General features: G+C 41.2%; 6 protein-coding genes, 1 long non-coding RNA gene and 1 other non-coding gene across 10 annotated transcripts; 3 read left to right on the forward strand and 5 right to left on the reverse strand.

Moving 5' to 3' along the window:
- Positions 1-1,636: 1,636 nt before the first annotated feature.
- Positions 1,637-2,710, reverse strand: LOC132788624 (glutathione S-transferase E14). 2 transcript variants are annotated; one of them, XM_060796119.1, is made up of 4 exons: positions 2,490-2,709; positions 2,235-2,435; positions 2,052-2,174; positions 1,637-1,948 (listed from the first exon to the last, which is right to left on the reverse strand). In XM_060796119.1, the coding sequence occupies exons 1-4, from the start codon at positions 2,631-2,633 to the stop codon at positions 1,718-1,720; spliced, it is 699 nt and encodes a 232-aa protein (XP_060652102.1). In that variant the 5' UTR covers positions 2,634-2,709; the 3' UTR covers positions 1,637-1,717. The 2 variants fall into 2 exon arrangements, with proteins under 2 accessions (XP_060652102.1, XP_060652103.1); XM_060796120.1 differs by having other exon boundaries at positions 1,798-1,967; positions 2,490-2,710.
- Positions 2,711-3,001: 291 nt separating this feature from the next.
- On the forward strand, positions 3,002-5,266 carry LOC132788620 (small ribosomal subunit protein mS39). Its single transcript, XM_060796114.1, has 2 exons — positions 3,002-3,457; positions 3,522-5,266. The coding sequence occupies exons 1-2, from the start codon at positions 3,128-3,130 to the stop codon at positions 5,157-5,159; spliced, it is 1,968 nt and encodes a 655-aa protein (XP_060652097.1). The 5' UTR covers positions 3,002-3,127; the 3' UTR covers positions 5,160-5,266.
- Positions 5,178-6,355, reverse strand: LOC132788622 (probable palmitoyltransferase ZDHHC24). The gene is made up of 2 exons (XM_060796118.1): positions 6,030-6,355; positions 5,178-5,960 (listed from the first exon to the last, which is right to left on the reverse strand). The coding sequence occupies exons 1-2, from the start codon at positions 6,268-6,270 to the stop codon at positions 5,359-5,361; spliced, it is 843 nt and encodes a 280-aa protein (XP_060652101.1). The 5' UTR covers positions 6,271-6,355; the 3' UTR covers positions 5,178-5,358.
- A 359-nt stretch (positions 6,356-6,714) lies between these two features.
- On the forward strand, positions 6,715-11,016 carry LOC132790978 (sulfhydryl oxidase 1). The gene is made up of 2 exons (XM_060799745.1): positions 6,715-8,326; positions 10,279-11,016. Exons 1-2 carry the CDS (start codon positions 6,884-6,886, stop codon positions 10,777-10,779), a joined length of 1,944 nt encoding a protein of 647 aa, XP_060655728.1. The 5' UTR covers positions 6,715-6,883; the 3' UTR covers positions 10,780-11,016.
- A 332-nt stretch (positions 11,017-11,348) lies between these two features.
- LOC132790986 (transmembrane protein 183) lies at positions 11,349-12,360 on the reverse strand. The gene is made up of 2 exons (XM_060799758.1): positions 12,356-12,360; positions 11,349-12,292 (listed from the first exon to the last, which is right to left on the reverse strand). Exon 2 carries the CDS (start codon positions 12,210-12,212, stop codon positions 11,379-11,381), a length of 834 nt encoding a protein of 277 aa, XP_060655741.1. The 5' UTR covers positions 12,213-12,292; positions 12,356-12,360; the 3' UTR covers positions 11,349-11,378.
- Positions 12,361-12,749: 389 nt separating this feature from the next.
- LOC132790984 (cytoplasmic tRNA 2-thiolation protein 1) lies at positions 12,750-14,070 on the forward strand. The gene is made up of 3 exons (XM_060799756.1): positions 12,750-12,877; positions 12,934-13,091; positions 13,147-14,070. Exons 1-3 carry the CDS (start codon positions 12,830-12,832, stop codon positions 13,970-13,972), a joined length of 1,032 nt encoding a protein of 343 aa, XP_060655739.1. The 5' UTR covers positions 12,750-12,829; the 3' UTR covers positions 13,973-14,070.
- On the reverse strand, positions 13,966-15,536 carry LOC132790988 (uncharacterized). 2 transcript variants are annotated; one of them, XR_009632848.1, is made up of 6 exons: positions 15,522-15,536; positions 15,173-15,298; positions 14,852-14,910; positions 14,542-14,593; positions 14,267-14,355; positions 13,966-14,025 (listed from the first exon to the last, which is right to left on the reverse strand). It is a non-coding gene; the product is annotated as an uncharacterized LOC132790988 (long non-coding RNA). The 2 variants fall into 2 exon arrangements; XR_009632849.1 differs by having other exon boundaries at positions 13,966-14,201.
- Positions 14,423-14,505, reverse strand: LOC132794576 (small nucleolar RNA Me28S-Gm3255). The gene has a single exon (XR_009633249.1). It is a non-coding gene; the product is annotated as a small nucleolar RNA Me28S-Gm3255 (small nucleolar RNA).
- Position 15,537: the final 1 nt, after the last annotated feature.

The raw sequence follows: 15,537 nt of genomic DNA on the forward strand, positions 1-15,537 counted from the left end.
CTGTCGTTTGTCATTATAACTCGATTTACGTGTCGAGAGTGCCCGACTTCTAATTTTTGAGCAGTCCTGCTAATTTACACTCATTATGCTCTTAATTATGGCACCTCTTGACAAGAAAAAAAGGCGTTGCCTACTTTTAGGCATTTGTTTGGCATCACCTTTCCTTTTGGAATTCTGTGCTAACAATGGCATCGTATTTCTACTAAAAAAACAGTGAAAATTGCGTAATTATTATAAATTTATTAAAGCCAATTAAATATCCGCTACATTCAGTCTTACCGCATTCGATTCGAAGTTGTTTATGTTCAACATGCATTGCATTGTGGTCGCTGTTCGCCCACAAAAAATTGCATTCGCCGGTTTAAAATTTAATCGAGTTCCGTACGAAAAGCGAAACAGTTATAATTTGCTTATATCCCGTCATGCGGCAATTAATAAAATTATATTATCATTTAAACCCTTGCATTATTAATAATAGGAAATCCTGATTCGCATTCAAACTCAGTGCAAATAAATAGTGCATACTTTCGAGCGCAGTTACAAATTAAATGAAAATGCCCCCGAAAAGTATGTTATGCAAATTAGTTGAAAATTTGGCAAACCGAAGGAGATAATTAGTTAGTTAATTATAATAATTGTTAACCAGGGAGTTTGAAATTCATATGTGTAAAAGTTAATAAAGTTCAAAGTACATTTAAGTTGTTAACAATAACACAGCACACATTTGGGTCTAGTTAAAGTAGCTTTCGACATGTCTCCGTACTTTAACTGCACATATGCATGGCACTAACTTTGCTATACCACTTACATGAGAAAACTAATAATATTTGTTTATAGTTAAAGTAAACAGCGTACATGCATTGCCAGCTCCCCATGACATATTTAGTACTTCCTCCGCCATTTGTTGTATGTATCTACAAAGCCGTATATGTAAGAGCATACTATAATGTTTATGTAACTAAGCCGGATGTGCCATTGTGTGAGCTGATGTTCCAGCTGCCCATTGCTATTTACAGCTAAAGCAAAGCTAAACCGTCATGCAACTAAAGTCTAAACACGCTCGGTCATCGCGATGGGGCAGATAAATTGAAAAACTTGTTGACCAAAGTTTTCTGCGTGTCCAACGAAGATGCATATACAATGTGCGTGTGGCTTGTTGCACTGTTGCTTCAGAGAAATGTCAGCTTATATCAGCAGCTGCAACACCTGCTGCTGGGATGGCTGCTTGTATCATAGAAAAGGATTAGGAAACGGGCAAAGTCATGTTCTCGGAAAGCTATTTATATAATGTACATGCGCTAAACTGTGTTTGATTTGGGTGCGATGTTTATGAATGACCAGAAGCGAATTCGCGGAGTACTCGCGTGGGGTGCGTGTAATTAGCGGCCTGTAGGAGTACTTTAAGGATTACCCTACTCAAATTTTGCGCACTCGATATGGCCATTAGGCATGACATGCTGTCGTCAGTCCTCAAAGCGTACGCGGTCCAAACAAATATTTAGCCAACATTTCGAGTGCAAACACAAAACGAAACCGAAACGCGTAACCCTCGAAATCAACAACAGGCTTCAAGTTCACTCGTTCAGTTGTATGCTAATTAAGGTGGCTCATACCGCAAGCACAACTGTTTTAGAATATAATTAGCGGTGTTTTTTATGTTGTATTCCAGAAGTATATTAATATCCTTTTCACCAGCAGAAATTACAATCATATTTGGTTAAGCAGCCTTATCCAGTTGCTGCTTGGGAAACTCAAATTTGCCCATTTGCTCCACAATTTGACGGAGCTTTTCCAAGCCAATGCGATTCTCATCATAGGCATCCAATTGCTGCATTGTGGCGAACCAACGCTGCAATCGCGGCCAACGTTGTGCCTCCACTGTCGCGACGGGAAACATGAGATTCACTGTGCTGAGTGTGGTCACAATGGATATATCAGCGAGCGTCAGCTGAAACCAAAGCGTAACGCTAAACTCAATTAAACGCGCATAGAGAACGAGAGAATGGATTCAGATTTTGTGGTTTTGCTTTCTTCCACACGCCACACATTACCTGGTCAGCAGCCATATACTGTTGCTCGGCCAGATACTGCTCCATGATGCCATATGCCTCGCAGAGCTTGCGTTCGTGGTAGGCCACATCAACATTAGCAAACTCCTTGCGCACGATTTCCGACTAGATGATGTGGTAAGAGTATCAGTAGGAGAGTGTATAGCGTATAGTTAATACTACTACCATTAAATCACTGTCACGGCGAAATAGAAAGGAGCACTCGAAGAACAGGCGATTCAACACCTTCATCCGCGCCAAGTAATCCCTTGGCCAGAGAGTGCCATCTGCGTCAAACTGTTCCACCAGATATATCAGTATCACATGGCTGTCAGTGAGCACTAGCTCATCATGTACAAGCGTTGGCACACTATGCTGCGGGTTCAACTGTTGGAACAGAAAATAACTATTGCCAGCTTGGCATAGATTTGCATTACTTACCGTCAAGAACTCCTTCCCGAACTGTTCCCCCCGGAATAAATCAATAAATCGCAGCTCAATGTCGATCTTCAGCATTTTAATTAACATCAGACAGCTGCGCACCGGCGGACTGCGATCATCGTAGTACAAGATCGGTTTCGGCATTTTTCCGAAGCAGGTAAAAAATGACAGACAGCTCAACAAGCGATCACCCGCAGTGCAAACGAGCAACTGAGACGCCAGCAATATCAAAAGGTGAGATAAGCTAGATCCAGGCAAGTATTGCTGCGTAGTGAGTTGCACGTCAAAAAAAATTGCTATTCAAAATAACCTTTATAACCAATTTGTATAATTATCTGAACAATTTAAAGATATACAAAGACAAAACTAAACCAATTTATTTGTCAGTTAATTTCAAATTTAAATAACTAGTTAAGTGGAATGCGACTTTCGTTAAGTATTTAATCGGCTAACCGCCACCTTTTATCGACGGTAACAAATCAGCTGTTTGAAGTGTGACCATTAATGTTAGACATTGGTTCACTTCTTGGCCTCGGTCACACTGGCTGTAACACATCTTAAGCAACGTTTTATTTATAAATTAAAAAATACTTTATTTTAACTGAAAATAAGCAGATTTATAATTAAAATCGCTTACAATGTATCTAACGCGTCAGTTCCGCCTGTTGCCCAAGTCAAGTCTTGTGCGGCACATTACAAGTGGCAATGGGACACATTACACAACCACAACACCGGCTGCAGAAGAGCACATTGAAATTCCCAATCGCATTGAACGCTCCCCCACAGATTTATTGCAGGCATTGGCCAGCACTGTGGGACGCGATCCGACCGCGCCGCATTACAAATACCACGATGATCCGTTCCTGATACCTATGTCAAATGTGGCCAAGCGAGCTTATACGCTATCGAAGGAGGCGGGGCGTAAAGCAGCTAGCTGGATTAAAGAAGAGCATCGCGAGTTATTTTTGGTAAGTACCTTAAATATACTAAATTGATCATATACAATTAACTATTATATGATTGACACTGTAGCATCAAGAAGCACAACCACCCATAGAGAAATTTGCTCCCCGCATGGTTTACACTGAAGAATCGGAAGTGGATGCCAGCTCGCTGCAGCAGATAATTGCACAAGGTGAACTAACGGATGCTGTATTGGTATATAATCTGTTGGAGCAGAAGGGCATCGAGGTCAGTGATGAACTAAAGCAAAGCCTACTGGAGCTTGTTTGTTTCTACAACAATCAGGAGCCGTTGCCGGAGGATTTCTTGGAGGAACGTTGGTTCAGTGAGAATAGCCGGCGTCGTGAACGTCACGGTAAAACCTGGAAGGATGGCGATCTGGCTGAAAAACTGTATGCTGCTCTAGAGCCAAAGACACCGCAGTCCTATGCAGCTCTCATTCGTGGCATGGCTAAGTATCTGCAGTGCGAGCGAGCATATGCACTGTTACAGGAAGCTAACGAAAAGCGGATACAACTGGACACCAATACCTACAATTCTATCATCCAGATTATCAGTTTTTTGAAAGAAACAGCCGATCAACGTTGGCAACTGTGCAATGATCTGCTGCAGCAAATGGCCGAGCAACAATTGCGTCCCAATCTGGGCACTCTTAACGCCGCGCTACAGTGCATCAGTTCTTTTGGCAACTTTAAATTGGCTCGCAGCTCTGCCCTGAAGATACTATCGGAATTCAAGCAACTGGGTGTGGTTCCCAGTCTAGGGACTTATTACTTTTTACTGATTATATTTTGTCGCGAGCGTGCTCCAGTCTCGCACGTCATCGTGGATATTCTGAATGAAATTGCTGGCAAGCACTTCAAGATCGAACATCAACGGGACACATATTTCTTTGCCACGGCCATGGATGTGTGTCGCAATCATTTGCACGATAAAGCGCTGGCCAAGAAGGTGGATGAACTGCTGCACACAGGCAACAACTATGACTTGGTTGGCGACTCCTTCAAAGAATCCATTTACTATCGCAATTATTTGGCACTCTTATGCCAGACTGAAACCATTGAGGATTTCATGCGCACATACGATCTGCTGGTGCCAAACATCTATATACCCGAGCCAGGAATCATGGAGGAGATACTGCGAGCCTTGGAGATCAATGCTGCAGTTGAACACATACCTCGCATCTGGTCCGATATGGTAATATTCGACCACACCCATCGCGAAAGCCTCTTGCTCTTATTGCTGCGCATCATGGTCGATAATCGTCCCAATGCAGATGCGCCTGGCCAACAGCAGTTGCCCGAACAATGCGCAAAGGTGGCTATCGACATGTACAACAAGATCGAAGAGTCGTTGAAGCGAGTACGCAAAGTCTCCTTTACCGGCCACATGCTGGGTGACATTCTAACACTGATAGTACGCGGTGATAGCAGCAGCTTCGATAAAGCCAGCGAAGTATTCTCCTACATTGACAAGCAGCAACATCGCATTCCCGGCACGCCAGCCGAAAGTGCATTGCTCGAATACGTGGAGGCCACTGTTAAAAACAAGGCACCCAGCCAAGCGCTGGCTACGCTGCAGTATGCTGTGGAGAATAACATGGAGGCGACGACGCTGGCTCAGCGCATCAACGAGGGGTTCACGTTGAGTGAAGTGCATTTGGCCAAGCTGAAATCGCTGGTTGGCGATGGTTTCCTAGATAAATAAGTCCGTGAGCTGTACATATATGAGAGTTGTTAATGTCGTTGTATAATTGGAATAAATACGAAATTGAAATAAATGCAAGTAATATAAATTACTTAATTCTACTAAAACGTGTTGCAATCACTATTATTGGAACTGTGAAAATAATTCGAGCTATGAGGTGAGAGATTATTTGTTGACTAGATTTAAAATGCTAAGAGATTCATTCTGCTTTTGATCCCGGTATCCAATTAATGCCATCGTGTGGCAAATCACTGCGCAGAAATGGTGACAGCCAGGTCAAATGCATGCGCTTGCCCAACACCATTTCGGCATTGGCGCGCAGGCCAAGATCATGTTTGGTGCTGTTGCGTTGCTTCATCACTGCGCCACGCTTAAATATGGGGAAGTGATAAATCAGCATCAACAACGAGATGCCAAATGCCAGAATATTGAGTTCGTACAAAAACAAGTAAAAATTTTCCCAGCTCGCAAACAAGGTAAAACTCAGAGCAGGCACAAATAAGGCAATAACCGTATAAGGCCGCCAATAGTAATCCGCGTGCAGATACCACAGATAAATGCTGGCATTGATCACTACAAAGCCGGCGCCAACGCACATGTAGACCAGAAAATAGAAGAAATAGCGATAATTGTGATGTCCGATGCAGCAGCCGGAGAAGCGGCAATGATGATCCCGCTTGATAATGCACACATCGCAGACGTCACAGTGCCAGGTGCGCGGCGGCACCAGTGCCTGGCAAGCATCGCACATGTGCCACTGACGCAGAAGTTCCGGCTCCAAAGGGGGCTTAAGTATTTCCTCTGCACAAGATAAAGAGTCTGATTAAATTAGGAACAGTTAACTAAGTATTTGAATGGTCATGCACTTGCTTTTAATGGTGGTATCCACAAGCATACAGGCTAGCAGATTCGACGTGATGTTAAACAACACGAACAGCGCCGCTAGCCATACCAACGTATACCACAATCCTCCCACAACATGCAGCTCCGGCATCACAACAGTGACGTGAAAAATGTAGGTAAGGGGCACAAAGACGGCTACAAGCAATATACAGGCTGCATCTGATGTGGATGGAGGCTTAAAAGCCTTACTCAATGGACGTAAAATCATGTAGACTACACAAAAAATACAATTTTTTAATATTCTGAATTTTTTTTGTGTTTGCAAAAGCAAACTTGTCAATAAACAAATGTAGAGTGTATCGAGCGGCTATCGATAACATTGAATATGGTATATCGCATCAAATGCAGCCTTCGGAGATGCTCAACTCTCAATTACGCCGAGAAATCGAGTCACTGTTTTGTTGTATTTGAGCAAAATTAAAAATTAATTTAAGCCCATAAATGTTTATTTTATTTTAATTTTGCATTGCTGATAATTATGCAACTATCGTCATAATATATAAACATAAATTTTATGCAATAGATCAACAATGGGAGAATAGTAGGCAGCCGTTAACATTGAGTCACTGTGATTCGCGTTCATAGACATTGCTCATTGCTGCTGCTGAGTGAGTAAATTGGCAGAAGAAAAGAAGAAGCAGAGGCAGAACAAAAAGAGAGAGCAAAAGAGTATATTGAACGCCACAGCAGCTAATCAAAAGTTATTGAAACCATAAAACATTCCAAATGGTTAGGTAGTAATATCATATCAGTCGTTCTCACTGCATTGCACTCTGAACACCTCTGAACGAGCGTAGCTAGAAGCGAAACTAGCAGTAATAATGACGCGACCAGGTGCGCAGCTGGCACTTTCAATTCTTGTGGGCGCAATGCTCACAGTGGAACAACTGGTTACAGCTGGCGTTCCACTCAGCAGATTCGACGCTCTTGTCAACAAAAGGTCCGAGCCGGCGGACGAAACACTTGGCCTCTATGACGATCAAGATAAGGTGGTCAAGTTGACGGTGGGTAATTTCAATGAAACGGTGCTGGAACAAAATCGCGGTTCGCTTGTCGAATTCTACAACACGTATTGCGGACATTGCAGACGCTTTGCGCCCACGTATAAGGAGTTGGCGCAGCAATTGCACGCTTGGCATGATGTGGTCATTGTGAGTGCCATTGACTGTGCCGCTGAGGAGAACAACGGCATCTGTCGCACCTACGAAGTGATGGGCTATCCAACTTTGCGTTATATGCCACCCGGATTCCACCCCAATGATCAGCAATACGGTCACAAAATTGAGTCACAAAAACCCGAGGAAATACGCAATATGTTGGCCGTCTTAGTGGCTGCCGAAAATCAAACGGTTAATAACACTTTGTGGCCCAACTTTACCCCAGTCATCGATGCCGAAGTCTCACTATTCGAGGGTGTGAACAGCCAACGACAGTTTGTTGCCCTGATCCATGAGCCGGAGAACTCAACGCTGGCCATTCAAACAGCGCTCTTCTTGCTGCAATGGCCTGTGGTCCAGGTGCGTCGTTTCAACGAGGCTGCCGTTGCTGCCAAATACAAACTGGACACCTCAAAGGATGTGATCGCCCTCGTGGACCGCAAGGGCGTTGTTAAGACTCTTTTGCCGACTGCACCCACCAGCGAGGTCTATGCCAAGACCATTGAGACGGCGCTTACTGCACTAAATTTCGCGCCGCGACTTGAGCTTTTAGCAGCAGACGATCACCAACAGCAGGCGAGCACCACGGCAAAGAGTGGAGCCCTCAACGACATTATCAAGCAGGTGCGTCGCAACAAACACCTCATTTACCAGGCCGATCTGGAGATGGCCATACGCACTATACTGCACAACGAGGTACCCAAGGTGAATGAGATTGGTGGCGAACGTTTGCTGGCATTGCAACGATTCCTGACCGTGCTGCAGCGCTATAATCCCCTGGGCACCAATGGACGGCAGCTTGTGTCCAAGCTGAAAGATTACGTGGTGCAGTTCAATCAGCAGCTGCCAGGCAAATCTTTCGAACAGGAGCTGCAGCGTCTGGAGGCCAAACTGGCGCCCATCTACTCGGCCACCCACTTTGTTGGATGCATTGGCTCCAGTCCGCATTTGCGTGGCTACAGCTGCTCGCTGTGGACGCTCTTCCACTTTATGAGCGTGCAGGCAGCGAAGAACGAAGCGGCACAGGATCCACTGGAGGTCCTGCAGGCTATGCATGGCTACATCAAGAACTTCTTTGGCTGCACCGATTGCAGCGAACACTTTCAGGTGAGTCATCGCAGCACACAGACAGCAACAGATATAATTTAACGACGACTACGTGGTAATGATGTGGATTAGTGGCTATTATTTGTAGTAGGCGCTTTCACTTAATGAGATCATCACTCTCAACCCCCAAGTTGTTTTGATGAAAAGTCGGAGTGTTATTGTATACATTCATTTCAAATATTTAGTTATTACCATAGCTCTAACTATAGGGTCATGTTGATCACGACTTTGTTTCGTTGTTTTTGTATATCATTGAGTCATATAACAAGAGCGAGTGATCATTTTTAGTAATATATTTCCTCGAACACCATAGCTAATCTAATTATTTTCATTACCCGCAAACTTTCCGCTTTTAATGTGACCCGAAGCAAGCTAAAAATCTACAAATTTCAAGCTTCTTGCTCTACCTTTTGGTATTTTTTCATCACAACATAAACAAGTAAGAAAGCTACAGTCGAGTGTACTCGACTGTGAGATACCAGCTACCCATTTTGAATAAAAGAAATGTTTCTTTTATTGCGGTATTTTCTCAAAATATACCGAATATACTACAAAAATACTAAAAATATACCAAATGGTATATGGTATTGGTATATCGACATAGTACCACATTCAAAATATACCATAGACGGCACAATATACCAGATTGTCAGCCAAAGCAACTAAGACCCCTAGTAAGTAGGCGTTTTTGCCCATACAAAAGTATTTCTTTAATAACTTCGACAATTTTTATCTGATCGAAACCAAATTTTCAGGAATCATAACTACTATAGTAAATATTGTATATACCAAAATTCGCAACTCTAGCTTTAAAATTACGCTTGTTATTCGATTTTCTTTGATTTGCGGGGGCGGAAGTGGGCGTGGCAAAATTTGAAACAAACTTGATCTGCGTGCAAACATAACAAATGCTGTCGAAAAAAAATTATAGCTCTATCTCTTATAGTCTCTGAGATCCAGTGTTTCATACGGACAGACGGACAGACGGACATGGCTAGATCGTCTCGGCTGTTGACGCTGATCAAGAATATATATACTTTATAGGGTCGGAGATGCCTCCTTCTACCTGTTACATACATTTCCTGCCTGCACAAAGTTATAATACCCTTCTACCCTATGGGTAGCGGGTATAAAAATTTATATTTAAACAGATAAGGCAAGAGAAGTTTTGGATTTTCTAACTTGCACTGCTCTGCACTACCCTTGTTATCAGTATTTATTGGGTATAAAGACTAGTAGACCTCAAATGATCATGCTCATTTATCTACTATTCATTTGCTTTAAATTAAATGCTTAGTCACGACTTTTCAATTAACCAGAAATACATTTTTCCAACTGCTGAAATACATATTATCTATTATTTATGGCAAATAAAGGCGATTACACGACTCATAACAATAGTCAAATTTATACCTTTATTTTCTTGCAATTATCTGACGGAAGTTGATGCCCAAAATAAAAAACGAATAATAATTCTTTCAGTAGGTAATTTCCAACACCCCAAAATTACTACGTAATGAATACGTAACCCAGTTAGGTCGCTGTTTAAGCAGATGTTTCTTGAACTTTGTTGCAGATTAAGCGAATGCATAATACAGAACTTTCATTCTTATGAGAGGTCAAAGACCCAATAATAATGCAAGAATAACAAGTATTATGCTGATAAATAAATTTAATTGACCAGTCACGTTTCCGTAATGATGTTGACTATATTCTGTGATCTATGCGTTGTGAAATTGTTCAAAAAATATTTCCACTGCGATTTTCGTTATGCAACAAAAATCGACAGCCTACCATTAAAAATGACTGCTTTGGGTCGATTTGTCTAGAGTACACAAACTACGCCCTCCATTCATTTATTGTCTTTAATAGCAGCTGTTTAAATAACTTAAGCGCTATTGAGATAGCTTGTGAGTATCGAATATATATTTTCAATTCTCTCGTAATTATAGGCAATGGCGTCGCGACGCAAAATCTGGAATGTGACATCAAAGGACGAAGCCGTGCTGTGGCTGTGGGAAGCCCATAATGAGGTGAATCAGCGCCTGGCCGGCGACGCCACCGAGGATCCGCAATTCCTCAAAGTGCAGTTCCCCAGTGCAAGCAGCTGTGCGCAATGTCGTCGCAATGCAACAACAACCTCAACTGCATCGAAATCCAATGCGGACATTACTTGGAACAAGGATGCTGTCTTGAGTTTCCTTAAGAATATCCATAATCCGGAGTTTGTAAGTCGCTACGGGGTGCAGCGAGAGGAGCTGCTGCATGAGACCCTGGACACGATGCGGCAGAAACGCCAAATCGCAAACGTCTTCTCTGACATGGACATGCGAATGGGCATGTTTCTATATGCCTTCTGCATTATCATGATGGTGGTGGCCTTCAAGCTATTTGCCTTCAAAGGTGGTTATCGCAAGAAGCCCTATGGACACGATATGCTTGGCAAGGTGTAAATTTTAATCGTTGTCAAACTCAGGGGAGGACAATGCACTCCATTTAAAAGACGCGGACACCAAAAGTGATCGGAATTTTTATATGTATATCGAAAGCACTTCTGAATGTTTTTTTGTATGTAGCCCACAGTTATATTTAAGATCAAAGTGTATATATCAATAATCTTCCAGTTGTAATCTATAGAATTGCATTCGCTTTTATAAAAATTACGTATCGATATGTACCTTCGTTTTCCACACCTTGCGTTTTGATTATTTATTGCCAGCTGATCAAAGATAAGGCAGATAAATACCATTATCAATTGTGTATCTACGAGTTAAAAGAAATGTTTTGTTACCGGTAGTTCATACTCATGTACAACATCTGTTCAACAAGTTCCCACACACTCAAGATAACATCACGTTGGACATTAAAACGGCATTTTGAGTGACATTAATTGTTAACAGAATTCTAACCTGTTGCATTTTGAAATACTTTTGAAAGCTACAACCAGTTAGTGTCTTCGATAAGCACCGTTTGAAATATGTGCTATGATTAGTGTCCCAACTTATTGTAACTTAACAACGAACAAACAACCGATTTGTACTTGGAAACAGTTTTATTTAAAAAACTTTTTAAAATCCGGATGCCACCAGGGCAAAACCTTGTATTTTTCTATACGCGAGTATTTCACAGTCACACTCAATTTACTATTACTATTATTGTCGTCCACAAAGTCCAGTTCAAGGTTCTTTGCTCTCATATCCGTGCAGAGCATTTCACGGGTGGCTTTGACACGGAATCGCGACTGCTGCTGATTGTAGAGCAGCTGCAGCGGAAGAGGCATATATTGGCGACACAAGACTATTAAGAGAACAACACCTTCGTGGCGATGCTCATAATTATAGCTCGGGAGTGAAGAATTAGCTTCATCATTCGCAAGAGCTTCCCAATCATTGACCACTTCAATTTCATCATTTGTGGCCTTCACTTCTTGCTCTCCGTGTCGGAATTGAATGTGATTGGATTGCTGATTACTCAGAGTATAACATACAATCCACAGGCATGGATACTTGTTCTGGGTGCAGGACACAAATGACCGTTGCAATAACCAGTCCAAGCTGTAACCCAGTTCCAATCGCTCCTTCAACGGCCGATAGCAATAAAAAAACGCTTCGGTTACGAGAGAGCGCAAGGTTTTCGTATCACAATTGCGTGTTTGCTCCAACTGCAGCTGGGCAGGAAGCTGCAAGTTCCAGGCCTTGGATGACCCACTCTTCAGGCAGTAGCGTCTATACATGTTACGCCAGAATACTCGAGAGTTCACCAGTTGGGCAAACTGTTTGCAGACCAGTCCAAATGTCTGCACATCCTCCGGATCTAGACGCATGGCAATGTGAAACCAAACATCGTGTTCAGCGCCAATATCTATACCATTTGAACTTCCAGCCATTGTTGCAGCCGGTATCCCTGCATTTGTGCTGGATTTTAGTTTAGGTTCAACGTAAACATCTGTTTGACGAGCGTAGATTGCTGTGTTATAATCATTGTTATTATTCAAAATTTAATATGAACTGACATCTAATTTGACATTACCACATTTCCCCCTTACTGCGGTATAGTTTCTGATGTATATATTCCGCGCTATCATCATCTAAACTCATCACTTCTAATTAATTTTAGTTTTTGTCGCATTCGAATCTGTTATTTATTATTGTAGTAGCGGCAGTGTTGTTGAATTGCGTTTAACACTTGCTATACGTTAACAGTATTGTAAAGATTAATAGAAACGATAAATATTTAATCGTTTTGCTAAAAAAAAAAATCAGTTTCAAAATGCTGTGTAAATTCTTACTAAAAATACACATTTTGTCATCAAAAAATTAATTCATATAATTTCGTTACATTAAATATCAAGCGACTTGGGAGCACCTGTTGATATTAAATTTTACAACACAACCCATGTTGCAAGTACTATATGACATTTAGCAACACTGAATTATTATTTATCGATAACAAACAGCATGCTCTTTATTTGTAAACAATTTAATATTTAAGCAGCTGCTAAAAATGCCCATCGAGTGTAAAGCGAAATGTGGCAACCGGGCCACTTTAAAAGTGAGTTAACTCCCAATTAATATCAACTACAAGTATTAATTAAATTCCACATTAAGCGCCCAAAAACTGGTGACGCACTCTGCAAAGATTGCTTCTTTGCTGCTTTCGAAGCTGAAATTCATCACACCATCACATCGAGCAATCTATTTCGTCGAGGAGAGAAGGTTGCTGTTGCTGCAAGCGGTGGCAAGGATTCAACAGTGTTGGCACATGTGTAAGTTACGCATCTTAGCTACTGTCAACTGATTAACTAATATATAATAATACAGATTAAAGCTGCTCAACGAAAGACACGATTATGGCCTCGACCTGGTGCTGCTCTCTATTGACGAGGGAATTACGGGATATCGTGACGACAGTTTAGAGACGGTCAAACAAAATAGAGATGATTACAAAATGCCACTTAAGATTCTTTCCTACGAGGAGCTTTATGGCTGGACAATGGATCGCATTGTGGCCCAAATCGGACGATCTAACAACTGTACGTTCTGTGGCGTATTTCGTCGTCAAGCCTTGGATCGTGGGGCAAAACTGTTGGCTGTCGACAGCATTGCCACCGGCCACAATGCCGACGACATTGCGGAAACGGTGCTAATGAATATTCTGCGCGGCGACACTGCACGATTGCGTCGCTGCACGGACATCAGAACTGGCGGTGGTGAGGATTCAATTTCACGCGTCAAGCCATTGAAATATAGCTATGAGAAGGAAATCGTCATGTACGCACACTATAAGAAATTGGTCTACTTTTCCACCGAATGCGTTTTCGCACCAAATGCGTATCGCGGCCATGCGCGTGCTTTCCTCAAAGATCTGGAGAAGGTGCGCCCCTCGGTTATTATGGACATAATTTACTCGGGAGAACAGCTGCGCTTCAAGGATACGGTTAAGAAGCCTGTGCGTGGTATCTGCGAACGCTGCGGTTTTGTGTCATCACAACAGCCGTGCAAAGCATGTGTGCTGCTCGAGGGTCTGAATCGCGGGTTACCCAAGCTGGGCATTGGCAAGAAATCAAAGGGTGATCGCATGATAGCTAAACAGAATCAAGAACTTGCACTCAGAGAGCGTGCAAATCTAGTAAAAAACGATTTTTGATTTAAAAAAGTGTTTTATTGAAGATCTTTTTTATAATTTATTCAACGCAACACCTGTAAACAAGAGAATACAAAGCATTAGTACACTTGATAAAATCAAAACAAATTTATAATAAATTAAAGCAGTCAGTGCCAAGTTTTTAACCATGGTCCATAACCAGCTAGGCAAGACTCGCTATCTCCAAAAGAATATTGGAGGAGTTTGTCAACGCTTCGCCTTTATATGGTGTCTGTGAATGGTTTATGATTTCATCATATTGCAGAATAAGGAATGTTGAGAAATGTAAACACTAACCTAATTCTAGGCATTATTTCCGACACAGTCGAGTGAGGAAACCCAAAATGGCGGCCAAGGAAATGTCCCACACGATGAACATTTTTAACCTATAAAAAACGAAAAACCTTCATTAGAAACCAATAATAAATCATGAGAGTTTGCTGTTATGATAGCAACTTCAGTAAATTAATTACAATTGAAATGAATCACAGCGGTTCATATGAGGTGTCAGAAATGTAAAATATCATCAGATAAAAGCACTCCAAAATTAAAATAAATATATAAAATCTCACCTCTTTTTGTTGCCATCATCAATCAAATCCATTGAAGCATTTGTTTCATTCTCTGCAAAACAAAACAGTTTATTAGTAAAATAATAAATGTTGAAAGCACTTCGAAGCTTTGAAATGGTTTAATGTCGACTTCACAAAAAAAATATGCACCGCAAATTTCTGGCAAGACAAATTTGGGTTATGCTTGGGCGAAGAACATTGTTCTGCGAACAAATAAAAAGCACTAGCTAAAGTGGAGATTTTCTTTACACCAGCGACTCGTGTTCGCAAATGAAAATTTAACCAATAACAAGTTTTAATTTACACTTACCCAATTTTCAATTTTTTTTAACACGCCTGTTAAAACAAGCCAATTTGTTGGTATTTCACCTAAAAACAGAAAACAATATAATTTAATGCGTGAATCAAATTTGTAGGTTTATAGTTGTCTAGAACAAAATACAGTCCCAAAAACCACGTGACTAGAATGTAAATTATAGCCGGTTAAAGGGAATGCTGCCTTGCACTATGATTTGATCTTGCAACATTAAGTTCTGCAAATAGGCAGATCATACACTAATCACAGTTATATGTGCTGCAATCACAATTTACAATTTACTTAATTTTTACTTTAACTTTACCAGATACTTACATTTTTAAATCTTCATAGCACGTATCGCGCTTTCTGCAGTCAGAAATAAAGTGGCGGAATCAAGTGAAGCTAGCTGTGCTTCTTGCATCGATTACTCCATCTTAAACTGATGAACAGATTGCAACTCTGCAAAGAAATCGAATATAATAGAAGCCTGGCCAGTATTCATGAAACTGTGCGGAGCAAACAATAAATAAATAATTAAGAATAAAATTATTTTTAAATATAAATTAATTTAAATTCTTTATTTGCACATTGTAATTATCTTTATCCAATTAATGGATTTTCTGTATTTTCGAATGTTTTACACTCCACTAAATGGTATATTTTAGATATCTTATGGCCACACCACGACAAATAAAATA

The sequence above is a fragment of the Drosophila nasuta genome, chromosome 3 (assembly GCF_023558535.2).
Source record: "Drosophila nasuta strain 15112-1781.00 chromosome 3, ASM2355853v1, whole genome shotgun sequence".
Classification (NCBI taxonomy): Eukaryota; Metazoa; Arthropoda; class Insecta; order Diptera; family Drosophilidae; genus Drosophila; species Drosophila nasuta.

Bases quoted from the DNA above. Each gene is read 5' to 3' on its own strand.
- LOC132790978 (XM_060799745.1), top strand. From the start codon at position 6,884: ATGACGCGACCAGGTGCGCAGCTGGCACTTTCAATTCTTGTGGGCGCA. The intron at 8,327-10,278 runs GTGAGTCATCGC...TCGTAATTATAG, and splicing joins ATTGCAGCGAACACTTTCAG to GCAATGGCGTCGCGACGCAA.
- LOC132790984 (XM_060799756.1), top strand. From the start codon at position 12,830: ATGCCCATCGAGTGTAAAGCGAAATGTGGCAACCGGGCCACTTTAAAA. The intron at 12,878-12,933 runs GTGAGTTAACTC...TTCCACATTAAG, and splicing joins GCAACCGGGCCACTTTAAAA to CGCCCAAAAACTGGTGACGC. The intron at 13,092-13,146 runs GTAAGTTACGCA...ATAATAATACAG, and splicing joins TCAACAGTGTTGGCACATGT to ATTAAAGCTGCTCAACGAAA.
- LOC132788622 (XM_060796118.1), bottom strand. From the start codon at position 6,270: ATGATTTTACGTCCATTGAGTAAGGCTTTTAAGCCTCCATCCACATCA. The intron at 5,961-6,029 runs GCAAGTGCATGA...TATCTTGTGCAG, and splicing joins TGTGGATACCACCATTAAAA to AGGAAATACTTAAGCCCCCT.
- LOC132790986 (XM_060799758.1), bottom strand. From the start codon at position 12,212: ATGGCTGGAAGTTCAAATGGTATAGATATTGGCGCTGAACACGATGTT.
- LOC132788620 (XM_060796114.1), top strand. From the start codon at position 3,128: ATGTATCTAACGCGTCAGTTCCGCCTGTTGCCCAAGTCAAGTCTTGTG. The intron at 3,458-3,521 runs GTAAGTACCTTA...TTGACACTGTAG, and splicing joins AGCATCGCGAGTTATTTTTG to CATCAAGAAGCACAACCACC.
- LOC132788624 (XM_060796119.1), bottom strand. From the start codon at position 2,633: ATGCCGAAACCGATCTTGTACTACGATGATCGCAGTCCGCCGGTGCGC. The intron at 2,436-2,489 runs GTAAGTAATGCA...CTGTTCCAACAG, and splicing joins TCGGGAAGGAGTTCTTGACG to TTGAACCCGCAGCATAGTGT. The intron at 2,175-2,234 runs GTAGTAGTATTA...CACATCATCTAG, and splicing joins GCCGTGACAGTGATTTAATG to TCGGAAATCGTGCGCAAGGA.